The sequence below is a fragment of the Salvelinus sp. IW2-2015 genome, linkage group LG7 (assembly GCF_002910315.2).
Source record: "Salvelinus sp. IW2-2015 linkage group LG7, ASM291031v2, whole genome shotgun sequence".
In the NCBI taxonomy this organism is placed as follows: domain Eukaryota; kingdom Metazoa; phylum Chordata; class Actinopteri; order Salmoniformes; family Salmonidae; genus Salvelinus; species Salvelinus sp. IW2-2015.
In genome coordinates, this window is record NC_036847.1 from 8,862,709 (window position 1) to 8,876,686 (window position 13,978).

A 13,978-nucleotide genomic window follows, 5' to 3' on the forward strand; every position below is an offset into this window, starting at 1 on the left:
TTGATTTGATTTGATTTATTAGGAACCCCATTAGCCGACGCCAAAGGCGACAGCTAGTCTTACTGGGGACCGACACATAACGAGGGCCCCAATGCCCCGGGGGCCTAACATCCCCATACTGCCTCCTCTGTGAGGTCACGAAGAAAGTCCCTGCTGTAGTGATGCCCCTGGTAACACTGGCTCATTCAACTCTGGATTGTACAAACGGGGATTCTTGGGATCTTAAATCACTGATCACTGTTACTTTATAGATGTACTTGACATCAAAGCTTTCTGGAATGTAGTAGAAAGGGGATATTATGATCGGGTATTTTGTCCTATGAGCTAATGTGAATTTCTGAATGTAAAACGCCTGCATTAAATTGCGATTCTATTCTGCCTATTATGTTTAAAGATTTGATTATAATGGGGAAAATAACAGTATATTTGAGAAGCAGAGGTCAACACTATTCGATCACATTAAACCAGAACCAGATCCCGTATGAAATATACAGCAGTACTTATACAAATGTATAGTACTTAGGTACTGTATAAAGTACTAAATAAGTATAAAGGACACTGAAATAAAAGAGTCGACCAAGCAGTGGTCTTGGTCCAGTTTTAGAGCTTTAATTGATAACAGTTACGCCAGTGTTACAGTCAACACACCAACAGGCTGAGGGTAGTAAATGCCAATACAAGTTTCCCACTACTCTAATACTTCATACAGTAGAATAAATTATGCCATGGTAATATACACACATGCTGAACAGAAATAGAATAAAGCAAGAGTAAAAAAAACTACAGGTAGGCGGGAGGCGGGGGCACTGGTGTAGAGGGGGAGGTCAGGAACGTGTATTTCTTTCTCTGTTTCTTTTTGTAGAAAATACACAAATTGGAAGGGTTGTGGTGAGCACTGATTGGCACAGCAGCCGTAAAGTCTGTGTGGGTTTCCTGAAAATACTGATTGGACTGCTTTGGATGAGAGGGTGTGATACTTCAAGGATTTTGTCAATGATCTACTTCCCAGGAGTCAGATGAACTCATGGATACCATTTTTATGTCTCTGTGTGCTGTTTGAAGGAAGTTGCTAAATTGCTCTAGTGCAATTGCTAAGTAGCGTTAGTGCAATGGCTGGAAGTCATGCTAGCAGATACCCATAGACTCCCAGTCATTGTGCTAACGATAGTTAGCAATGGTTCACAATACTACCTCTAACTTCCTTCATAATGGACACAGAAACATAAAAAAAGGTATCCACAATTTCATCTGACTCTGGGGAAGTAAACAAAGGGCCTCATTGCCAAAATCTCGAAGTATCCCTTTAAGGTCCTGGAAAGTCATTCAGGTATGTGTGTGTCCAAAATGAGCATATGAGGCCATGTTACCCCACAGCAAGTTCAAGGGTCAGTGTCCGCGCCTCATGTTATGCCCCAGGAAGAGATAGGTAAGTGGGGGAACGTAAGATGTTGTCTGTGAGGTTTGACAGGAACAATCCATTGGTCCCAACAGGAGGGGAATGTCTGTTAAAATGGGGGAAGAATCAACTTCCAATAGGAATGTAAACGTGAATAATGACTTTTTTTCTCTCAGGTCTGAGTTCCAATTCAATATTCCTGCTCTGATACACTTTTTCATGTGAAAATGTTTCAGCTGTTCTCTTGATCAGTGGATATTGGATAACATCCATATTTTCCAGTTACAAAAATTGGTGAATTGAGTGGTATTGTTCATTTTCATCAATCATTTTTAAGAGCAAAAGCTAAAATACAATCTGTATTTTTTTTTTTTTTTTTTACATCAATACAACATAGTAAAAGGAGAAAATGAAACAAACAAATATTCAGGAATGTAACACAAATATACATTGTAAGACTTCAAGAGATGCAGCATTCACTCAACCATCAATGTCTTCTCAACCATCATCCTCATCAACCTCATAATCATCATTGATATGTTTTAGTACAACACATGTTTTCATATAAACAACCCATACACAATCAGATTTTGAATGTAATATTCACTGTTTTTTTTACTTAACCAGAATACGGTTGGTTCCAATATGCTCAGATTCTACAGTTTTAATATTTACGTTTTATTTTACATCTGTTATGTATTGGGGGGCTATTTCATATTATATCAGACTGATGTGAATACTATACCTTTTAAGAGCTTAGAGTCATTTTCTGGGATGCATAATGTGAGATACAGATAATAAAACAGTTTGTATGGCACAAATATTCAATACAAATTGTCATATCTTGGAATGGTTTTCAACAAAATAATGTAGAATAAAAAATACAATGAAATTCCATAGTTCAAGTACTTTGTGATTTTGGAATGCTGCACCACTCTTGTTTTAGAGAGAAATAATGCAAATATATTGGTCATAATTTTGTAAGACATACATACATTAAGTATGACACACTAAAACCGCCACTACCCATGAAAAGACCTCCAAACAACCTCGGAATGGTAATGGCAAGTAATGATTGACCTAGCATTAGCTAAACACATGGATGTCCTTGAACATTGAACATTTTCTTCCCCTCAAAACAATCCTCTGGTCCCTGTAGCCAATCAATGCCTGGGGGAGGCTGGGTGAAGCGGACCTCTGGAATTAGGAGTTTCCCATTGGCCGTTCATTCCCAGATGATTCTGAGGAGCTCAACGTCCCACAGAGTAGCCTTTAAGTTCCTTTAGAAATGTCGGGCACGAGATTAGAGTGGGAAGGTCAAAATCCATGACATGAGAGACTTCAGTAGCAAGCTGCTATCAGACCTTCTCAACCTTCTCCCTCTCTTTCTCCCCCCTCCCTTCTTTCTCAGTAAGCCCCTCCTCCCTCTCTTTCTCTCTCTCTTTCTCCCCCCTCCATTCTTTCTCTGTAAGCTCCTCTAAATCATCTGTTCAAATAATACCAGCAAACGCCAATGAAATCTTTGACAAAATGGAAAGTAAACAACATTGTAACAATAATTATAATTTTGAACAGCAATAGGAACAGCCACAGTTATAATGACAAATAGAATTATAACACCAGTAGCTAAGTACCGTAACAAATGACATGGTCCAAAAACTTGGGAATGAAAGATAAGCTACACTTGTTCGGCCTGCATGTGCTAACTTTTGGTAGCGTAGGTCGGGCAGGCCATTTAAATATGGGCCCAAGACAGTAGGAGCTCATTCCCCTCTAGCTCTCCATAGCCCTGTAAGGGTCTCTTGGTTGAGGATGAGAGGAGGAATTGTGAAATGGTTGAACAGTGGAAAGAGACTGTAGCTACAGCTCCCTGCTCCTCCTCCTGGAATGGCTGCTTCAATTTCAGTCAATTTCTCTCTTCGAGACTACAAGTGCTTTCATCTTCTGTCTAGTCTCTCTCCCACAAACACACACAAACACAGAAACACGTCTGCACACACACACACACACACACACACACTTCTGGCTCTCCCGTTGGTGATGGAGGTGACGGTGAGAGAGATAGGGGTGAGGGAGAGGCGCCGGTGGCAGGTCAAGGGGCTAGTGTGGGGGAGATGGGGGACAGTAGAGTGCCACCAATCTAGTAGGCCTGTCCCGTTTCCACCTGGAGTAGTCCCAGAACAGCTGAGTGGTCTCCCAGCTTCATCCTCCGCTGGCTGGACAGGCTCACGTTCTTCGCCAGGTAGTCCACAGCAGCTGCAGATGGAAGCACAGGACAAATACACACATACTTAGCCTAAGTTTTATTTTATAGAGATTTTTACAAAAACATTTGGCACATGTACCATATTTAGCAGCAACCTGGGGCTTCCTTTGGTTCCCCGCCTGCAAAGGGTTTCTCTATAGTCACTACCCATTTGTGTGTACATGCGTGTGTACGCGTGTGTTACAGAGACAAACATTTGTGTGTGTGTGCATGTGTGTCCCCCATTCAAAACACACATCCTGTTCAACACGGCCACGGTGTGACTAACTAACTAACCCAGCCCCCAGGGTTCGGCCAGTCATCCAACCAGGCAGGGCTGTGACTGGACGGATCTCCGCTCTCCTGAATTGACTGACCGATTACTAGAATAGAACTTTATCAGGAACACGTGTATACTCTCACCTGCGGGCAGACACTGGGTCATGGGGTCAAACCCCAACTACCTACATTCCCCCATGACAACCTACAACCCAGGGGCTGGGTATTGATCTAGCTCACACCTCACACTGTTTCAATTTCCCCACACAAGCTAAAAAGACATTAGGAGAGGCTGATTGGTTGGGGCAGAGGTGTAGCCAATGGGCCGCAGGGCTGGGTGTCAGGGGGGACAAACAGAGGACAGGAGAACTAGGAAGGAACAAGGGGCAAGACTAAGGAAGCCCTCCATTTAACCCTCCATCCTAGTGATGGGCCACGTAGGGAACAACGTTATGGAACGTGCAGGTAGAAATAGATTGTGTGTAGCTCCGTCTGTCTGTCTTTTCTGTGTGCACGTCTGCATTGATGTCTGCGTCTCTATCTGTCTGTCTACTATGTGCGTGCCTCAATTGGCTCTTTTGAGATTGTGTCCAATTCAAATGACTGATATTAGGAGAAAATGTGTCATCGCCGAACAAAGGAGCCAACCGGAGGCCAGCTTATACAGCCTTAGACATGGCACAGACAGGCTGCTGAAGGTGGATATTAGCATGCTGGCATTAGGGCTTATTGGCCCATCTTCCCTTCTTTTTTATAAACATGTCTAGTCTGTCGCTCTTTCTGATGCTCCTCCCCGCTGCAGGTGATTTGAACCCCTTCTTTTGTCGAAAGAGGAGGAAGTGGAGAGGGTGTGACAGGAGAGGGGCACAGTATGTGTGTGTGTCTGTGTGCGCTTGTGTGCATCTTACTGTAGACCGTGCCAGACTGCTGTCAGGGGTGCTGACGGGGCTGACGGTAAGTAGAGAAAGGAAGCTGTCAGGGGTAGAGGTGTAACGGTAGGAGAGGCACACCTGTGGGCGGGGAGGACGTCCGCCGACCTGTCCGTCACCCTGACGGCTGGGGAGGGAATGTGTGTGCGTGCGTGTGTGTGTGTGGTGTGTGCGTGTGCGCGCACGTGTGTTTGTGTATCTGTATGTGTATGTGTGTGTGTGTGGGGCGGGGGGGAGACCCGCAGTGCCGTGAACAAGTATTTGCACCCTTCCTGATTTTCTCTATTTTTGTTATCAGATCTTCAACCAAAACCTAATATTAGATAAAAGGAACCAGAGTTTACAAACAACACTAAAATGGTATACTTATTTTATTTATTTAATTACCAAAGTTATGCAATATCCAATTCCCTGTGTGAAAAAGTAATTATGCCTGGCGAAAACCAAGCACTGCATTCCACAGTAAGAACCTCATACCAGCGGTCAAGCATGGTGGTGGTAGTGTGATGTTTTGGGGATGCTTTGCTGCCTCAGGACCTGGACAACTTGCTTTAATAGAAGGAACCATGAATTCTGCTCTGTATCAGAGAATTCTACAGGAGAATGTCAGGCCATCCGTCTGTGAGCTGAAGCTGAAGCGCAGCTGGGTCATGCAGCAAGACAATGATCCAAAACACACAATCAAATCTACAGCGACATGAGAGACTGATCAACAACTACAGGAAGCGTTTGGTTGCAGTCATTGCAGCTAAAGGTGGCACAACCAGTTATTGAGTGTAAGGGGGCAATTACTTTTTCACATAAGGGAAATGGATGTTGCATAACTTTGTTAATTAAATAAATAAAACAAGTATACCATGTTTGTGTTATTTGTAAACTCTGGTTCCCTTTATCTGATAACAAAAATAGAGAATATCAGAAAGGGGGTAAATACTTGTTCACCCTCGAAGGGAAGCTCTTTTCACCCAGTCTATACATCTTAAATAAAACCCAATCAAACACACACACACTCCAAACCTCTTCCATTAGATGGGTGTGTACCCACGGAGGCGTACACAAACAAACACACACACGTATTGCATTACTCATCTCATATGTATATACTGTATTCTATACCATCTATTGCATCTTGCCCATGCCGCTCGGTCATCGCTCATCCATATATTTATATGTATATATTCTTATTCCATCCCTTTACTTAGATTTGTGTGTATTAGGTAGTTGTTGTGGAATTGTTGGATTACTGTTAAATATTTCTGCACTGTCAGAACTAGAAGCACAAGCATTTCGCTACACTCGCAATAATATATGCTAACCATGTGCATGTGACCAATACAATTTGATTTGATTTGATACACACCTAGCCATTTTAATGGCACAAGACTAAAGCTGTCAGGCACTTCATGTCTTGCGCTACAACAGAAGAGGTGACGGTGTCTCTCAAACGACACGTATCCTACAGCCCTGCATGTCGCTACCCCTAGTAACCCACTACTCACTCTGTCCGTATTGGCTGTACTGGTAGCCGGCGGTAACAGGGTCCACACTGTAGCTGGTGGTGCTGTAGGTGGGAGGGCAGTAGGACTGGGAGGAGGCCATGCTGTCCACCGTCTTGATGGACTGGTCTGAGGAGCGCTGGCTGCAGCTGGCCGAGATGGAGTTGGACGACTCCAGGCTGCCGTGGAGGGGCGAGATGGAGAAGTCATGCTGGGACTGTGATGGCACGCCGCTGGGGTTACTCAGGATGCTCATCACCTGGGGGGATGGAGGGAAGGGGGGGATGGAGGAGAGGAGAAGCTCAGTCAGTGTGCTGTGGATCAATGGTACAGTATATATAGGCAAAGGGTTCAACTATTGCATAACAAACTTGACAAAATATAGAGAGTTGCTCAGTCTATAATATTGGGAGTTATTAAGTGGATGACTGAACTAACGTTGAGGCAAGCAGTGTTCCTTTCGACACTAGCAAGAGGAGGGTGGGCAGAGAAAGAGATGTAGAGATGAAGATAAAGATGGGGGGGTTCTCTTGGCAGAGGCAGACACCTCTCGTCCCGGGGCCTGCTCCACAACAAGCGCTTGGGGAGCCCTCCTAATCTGTAGTAGCCCCTGCAGCTCTCCCAGAGCAGCTCTGTCTCCCAGAGCTCATGAATGATTCACACTGTTTAAATAAGATCCTAAGGAGTCTCCATTAGACGCCTCTGGAGACTACAGCAGACAGACACAGCAGCTATGTCGTCCTTCAGCTTTGATTGGCACAGATAACACACACTGTAGGCGATGACATGCCAAACTTCCAGTGCTCCCTGGTTTGGTGTCATGAAAATGCATTCTGAAATGGCACCCTATAAAAGTAGTATAGTATATAAGGAACATGGTGATCATCACAGTGAAAGTAAGAATGCAAGGGTCAGCTGGCTGAGAGAACCAACCTGTTTATTGGGGATCAGGATTATGAAACACACTGGTGTAATAAGAATGGTTCTACGGAACTGTACAAACATGTGTACTGGCGATCAGAATATTTGTTTTCAATATGCAAAACATGATGAGGGGTAGAACACACACACACACACACACATATATATATATATATATAACAACCCAGCTGTTTGAACTAAACTTGACATTAGAGTATGTCGACAAGCTAAGATGGGAATGGGGAGCAGAGCATGGATAAATGGAGGGAAAGGCACACAATACAAAATAAACACACACACACACACTCTGAGCCTCCTCTAGCTACAACATCAGGTTCCTGTTGAGTCTCTGCTACGCTCTAGTGCCCTTTGGCTCCTTTACACTCCTGCTGCTAAACCAATTAGCCAGTAATAGAGCGGGCCACACAATCAAGCCCACATGCAGCCTCAGCCCAACCCAGAACCTGTCTGTTTTAAATAAGGGCCACAGGAGGTCCCTGAAGGAGGGCGAGGTCACCAGCTACTGTACCAAGACCAGGACAGATGCATCAGCCCTTCAAAGTGCACACACAGACACTCACACTTGCATGCATTTACGTGTGCACAAACAAGTGCATATGGTGTAGGGGAGAGGGGTACAAAACATAAGAGACATAAGAGACAATGGTACACACCGTAGGTGTAGGGAACAAGGTTACACTACATGTAGGGTGTAAGGGGACAAGGGGACACTACATACCCAGCTAGCACATTTGATTCATTGGATGTTGTGGGAACGTATGTTTTTGGTTTCCCATTGAAAAGGGAAAGGGAAAGGGGGATACCTAGCCAGTTGTACAACTGAATGCATTCAACTGAAATGTGTCTTCCGCATTTAACCCAACCCCACTGAATCACAGAGGTGCGGGGGGCTGCCATAATCGACTTCCACGTCTTCGGTGCCCGGGGAACAGTGGGTTAACTGCCTTGCTCAGGTGCAGAACAACAGATTTTTACCTTGTCATTGGTTCTGGGAACGAAGCCATATGACTCCTGACCGGTAAAACAGAACGTTTTTTAAACGTTCTGAGAAAAAGAAGTGAACATTTCACTATTCTGGGAACATACATGTTTAGATTGCAGGGAGGTTCTGAGAATGTTTTACTATGGTTCCCTGAAAGTTTTCCTGGGAGGCTTTATTAACATTCTGAGAAGGGAAATTCTAGGTTATTTGAAGGTAATTAAATATCGTTCTGAAAACAATAAGACTTTTAATAACACTGCTAGCTTAGTTTGGGGTCACTTTTTTGAACTCCAAGCACAGATAGGACAAAGAAATGTATTTGCTTAGGCATTAATCATGCAAGATAGAGGATAGAGATAGTTTTGTTGATGCTGAGAACGGAATGCATATGTTTTTAAATTACATTCTTAGAACGTTCTATGAACGTTACTAATGTGTTCTTGTAGTTTTTATGGAAAGTTTTCTTAATGTTCTGAGAACATGACTTTAAAGAGAACCATGAGGATACCTGTAAAAAATGTTATGCTGAAGTACTAAAATTCCTATAGAAGCGCTCTCCCAAGCTCTAAGAAGCATATGGTTCTCAATACATTATGTGCTAGCTGGGTAGGGTGTAGGGAACATGAGTGTATGGGGACAGGGGACTCAGCGAGGGGGTCTAGGATAGGCAAGCGGCTGGAGGGCAGAGAGAGGGACTTAACAGGCGCTTCATTGCGGTTCCATTCTCCTCCAGTCTTCTCTTATCTGTCCCTTAAATTAAACGCAATGCTATCAGCGCCATGCTAAATCTAGTGGTTCCAATTAGAATTCACGCCACATTCCACGCACACTTCCTCAACAGTCATGACCCTCCTTTTAAAAAAGGGCTAATTCTTTTAATGGTGTTATACTGTATTTATAGGCCGATATACATGTTTTATCTCATAGTTTTTAGTCTTTCTGGAGAGAGAAAAAAGTAATTAATGATGGCCAAGTATGAAATTCTCCATTTTACAATTTTCATTTTCCAAGATGGACACATCGTAACGAAACGTTAAGAACTCTTTTAGTAAAGTACCTGTAATCCTCAATCCTCATTCTTCTGACCGACCCAGGCCGTTATTTTCTCCTTCATTTGACAGAATTTCCCCCAGCGCCCGGTGAGGGCATTAGTGTGTGTCTGAGGAGCGTTTAAGGGGCTTGAGTCTCCCCAGGAAGGCGATTTAGAGCCCTACGTGGGGTAGAGGCGACCCGGGAGGTGTCAAAGCCTCCATGTGGGGGACGAGGGGGATGAGGTAAGGGGGCCTGACACCTCTATTCAGGGCAGCGGGTAAGCGTTCTGTCACCATGGTGAGCCCATTGTGGCACTGAAAGCCCAAATTATTCAAATCTTCATATTTAGCATAACCTTATTGACGTCAATTAAATCGGCGACTCGTAGGGGAATATTTGGAGAGTGCAGCAAGAGCTATAGCCGAAGCCTTTATGTGAGACTCATGGAGAGATGTTGTGAGATATTGGTCTCTCCAGCCTCTTCCAGCACTGCAGCCAATGGAAGGCTGTCTCTGTGATGTGAGTGACTGGCTCTCTCTACAGTTGTGGAAGCCACACAGTGTAGCGACACGATCTGCTGTGACCCCAGCCACACTGCCTGTGTTCATTCCATGTTTGTGTGTGTGTGTGTGTGTGTGTGTGTGTGTGTGTGTGTGTGTGTGTGTGTGTGTGTGTGTGTGTGTGTGTGTGCGTGCGTGCGTGCGTGCGTGTGTGTGTGTGTGTGTGTGTAAGAGAGTGAGAGACAGAGATGGTTGGTGGAGGGGAGTGTAGGCACAGTGAGGTCCAGACCTCAGCCATGGTTTGCCGTTGTAATCTATTATTTCCTGCACTTCCACTACCACCGTCACTAAGTAAAAATCTATATTCTTTCCACATGTTTGAGTGTAACCTCTTAGTATCTGATACGACTGCTGGGAGGAAGCAGGGAACGTTTGCCAATCAGCCTGGCTGACAAACAATATCCCCAGGCTCTCTACTCTCCAACTCAAAGACCACGATCAGGCCAGAGAGAGGAAGAAGGGGAGAGAGAGGGAGAAGGGGAGAGAGAGATAGAAGGGGAGAGAGAGATGAAGGGAGGGGTAGAGGGGGACAAAGCTTCTCTGAAGTGGTGCAAAAATACCCCCTGGTCAAAAAACACACTTAACTTTCCCTCTTCTCTTAACAATGTGCTCCTCTCTGTGGCTCTCCAACCCTCTCAACCCTCGCCACCCTTCTCACTTCTATTTCCCTCCTCCTTACTTACCCCTTCTCCCCCTCCTCCTCCCCCTCCTCGCTCACTCTCTCTCATTTTGGGAAACATCCCCTTTACTAGCTCAGTTTTCATTTGTCTGCTGTCTGTGCCAGTTCTGGAAGGGGAGATAATGTAAGCCAGGACCTAGTTTAAAGGACACTGCCTCAGGGCATTCCCTGCCTCCCACTCTCTGTCTGTCTGTCTCTCTCTCACACACACACACACACCCCAGATAGATTACTTTATAAATAATAATAAAACAAGTAATTAATTCTCTCAACTTCTGAGCCCCCTAGCCTCCGGCCGTGTAAACGGAGAAGTGTAAATTGATACAATGTGCATCCTTTCAGATAAATAAATAGCACATTTGCAACACAAAAAAGCCGCCTTTCATGCAATCCTAATTTCCTGAACTGTTAAATTATATTTTTTGTCTCTGTGTGACTGTTCGACGAGCTCTCGCTATTTGTTGGGTTTCCGGCACCGAAACAGACAGACCCGGTTGCGGCAGTTTTTTTCTCTCAGCTGGAGCGAAGTGGAAATGCTACGGAGGCGGAGACAGAACCAATTTAATGGCCTTCTCTTTCTAATAGCCCCCCAAAATAGAGTGGTAGTCTCACACGACTGGAACTGATACATACTATTTGCATTGTAATGAGATGTCCTATTTCATCTGGAATGAACACGATGCTGGTTTCAGTATGATGCGCTGTCAAGCCGTGCCCTCATAACTTATACGACGGAATGTCTAAATACTGCATGTACACATTTCAAGGTTGATTGATAATAATTCAACAATTAGTATCTCTTTCTACTCTGTCTGCAATCCTCTGGCATTTGAACGTGTTCATCACCTGTACTGCAATATCGTGAATATTTCTCTTTGTCATTGTGAATAAAGTTCCCCTCTTCAAAACAATATGACAGACTACATTACCCAGAGTAAGGCTTCATAGCAGGAGTCCACCTACAGAGAGACACTGTAAACTGGCAAGGTACGAAACGCTGTCTTAATAAACCACACGTGGGAGTATAGATCACACTGTGCACTAAAGAACACTACATCCCCAGACAACCAAAAAACACTCCACCTGGCCCATATCTCTTTCCCTCCCTCTCTTTCCCTCCCTCCTCCCCTCTCCCTCTCCCTCTCACAGCACAGGTCTGATGATGGAAAGGAATGGTGAGTGGTGTAGGAGGAAAGGGGGGAGAGAAAGAGAGAGAGAAAGGGATGGATGGAGGAGGGATGAGTAACAAAGGCCCCTGTAGGACTGCTGTGTAGGCCTGCGGGCCTGCCTGCCTGCAGAGCTGATAGGACCTTCTGTCTGTCTGTAGCCAACCTCAGTGCCATTCAGCCCACTCCATGCTCCAAATTACCACACACACACACACACACACACACACACACACACACACACACACACACACACACACACACACACACACACACACACACACACACACACACACACACACACACACACAACACACACACACACACACACACACACACACACACACACACACACACACACATACTGGAGGAGACTGGATAAGCCTCTCCTCTCACCCTGACTCAAACGCCCCCGAATGGTGCCCTCATGCCCCTCAGTGGTCGGCAGGTAGAGGGGTCGGGCGCAGAGTGGAAACGATTGAGCCTTCCAAATGTCACCAGGTTATCTGAACGCCACAGAATGTCTCCCACTCGACATTAGATCTTCAACCCTGATGCCAGCTTATGGGGGTTAGCTAGAGTCTTTTTCCACGCTTTTCAATGTAGGTTGATATTATGTTAGTTGTAGGTGGAACAAAGATGGACAACTCCAAATGTCACCAGGTTCAAGTCTACAGAATGACATCTCCCACTCACCACCAGATCTCCAACCATGATACCAGCTTATGATGGTTTGAGTTCTTTGTCGAAGGCTTCTCAGTGTAGGTTGTAGCCTTTTACAATGTACATTGATATGTTGGTTGTAGGTTGAAGAAAGGTTGAGCCCTCCAAATGTCACCAGGTTATCTGTATGGCCACAGAACGACTCCCATTGCCAACCCTCATACTGAGTTATTTGTTGAAGGCTTTTCAATGTAGGTTGATATCTCATTAACGTAGTATAAATGTAGAGTATGTCGCCTATATGGAAATTAAGTCAGCGACCGGTGCAACTATATGAAGCACAGATGAAAACAGCTAATTAAGAAGCATGACAGTATTGAATTGTGAATATCTGATGCAATCATCAGTAATTACAAGATCAGCTTATGCCATTCTACGGCAAGCAGATGGGTTCATTGTCAAAGGCAATAATCCTGAAATCCCAACTCCCCCATCATCGAAAAAAATAAGATTTCAATGTCATGAAGCCTGGGTTGTACGCAAACAAATCAACCCCAAATGAAAAACAAATGTATTCGTCGAGCAATGCTGCTATTGAAAAATAGATCATTTTGGCATATCTGATGTAATCGCATGCCAATTCAAGCGACAGATAATAGTGACCTCAGATTATATTGCTGTATTCAATTGTAATGTAAATGAAGTAGCTACTATTTGCTATTTAGGAGAATCAGCCACGGCCACTAGGTGAAAGTATGTTCGCGCACTGAAAAAATATAACTTTTTCAGCTCAGTATGAACAGTTGGAAATTCTATTAAAATATTGAAATGTAAAATCTGCAAAGAAGGGGTCCATGGCATGAAAGACAGAAAATAATAAAATGGGTGTCTCCAAAAACTGCACAACTCTAATACATACTGCAACCCAGTTACAAGTTAACACCCCCATTCTAATTCTGTATCCCAGTCCCCCATCAAGGTGGGTAGTCTAGGTCTAGTCACTAAGTGTCTATTTCAAAGTAAAAGCCAATGCATAAATACAATTAGCAGGTTTTGTCACCGTGGAGACAGAGCTGGGTAATTAGCATCTCTGAGCAGCCAACAGGACGGGACCTCTCTCCCTCTATCTCTCACTCTTTATCTCCCTCTCTAACTCACTCTCCCTCTCTCTTTCTATCTCTCCATTTCTTTATGTCCTCTCTATCCTGCCTCTCTCACAATTTCCCCCTTCTTGTGCTCTCTCTATTTCTTTCTCTCTCTCCATCCATCTCTCTATCCATCTCTCTGTCAGACCCAAGGGTGGTGGCAGAGTGGCAGGGAGCAGATGACAGTGCTGATTGGGGCACCCGGTCGCATGTCAGCACCTTAATTGGCCGCAGCACATTAATTGAAAGTGAAAAGCAGCGTCGGCCAAAAAAAAAGAAAAACGATGGGAGGCGCGGGTGAGGAATTTTGAAGGGTAGGAGCTAGAGCTGGAGCTGAGGCTGGGGCTGAGGTTGGGGCTGAGGCTGGGGCTGAGGCTGGAGCTGAGGCTGAGGCTGAGGCTGGGGATGGGAGGAGGAGATAGCGATAGAGGGAGAAATGGAGGGAGGAAGGGTGCTCCGTTGGA

The 13,978-nt window shown here is 44.7% G+C and overlaps 1 protein-coding gene across 2 annotated transcripts in view; it reads right to left on the reverse strand.

Annotated features, from left to right (window-relative positions):
- Positions 1-587: 587 nt before the first annotated feature.
- LOC111966337 (paired box protein Pax-7) overlaps positions 588-13,978 on the reverse strand; it is a 64,451-nt gene continuing 51,060 nt past the window's right edge. For both annotated transcript variants that reach the window (XM_023990893.3, XM_023990892.3), the window contains exons 9-10: positions 6,349-6,604; positions 588-3,652 (exon numbers count right to left, since the gene is read on the reverse strand). In XM_023990893.3, the coding sequence (XP_023846661.1) occupies positions 3,537-3,652; positions 6,349-6,604 (372 nt within the window). In that variant the 3' untranslated portion in view covers positions 588-3,536. The remainder of the gene's footprint in view (positions 3,653-6,348; positions 6,605-13,978) is intronic.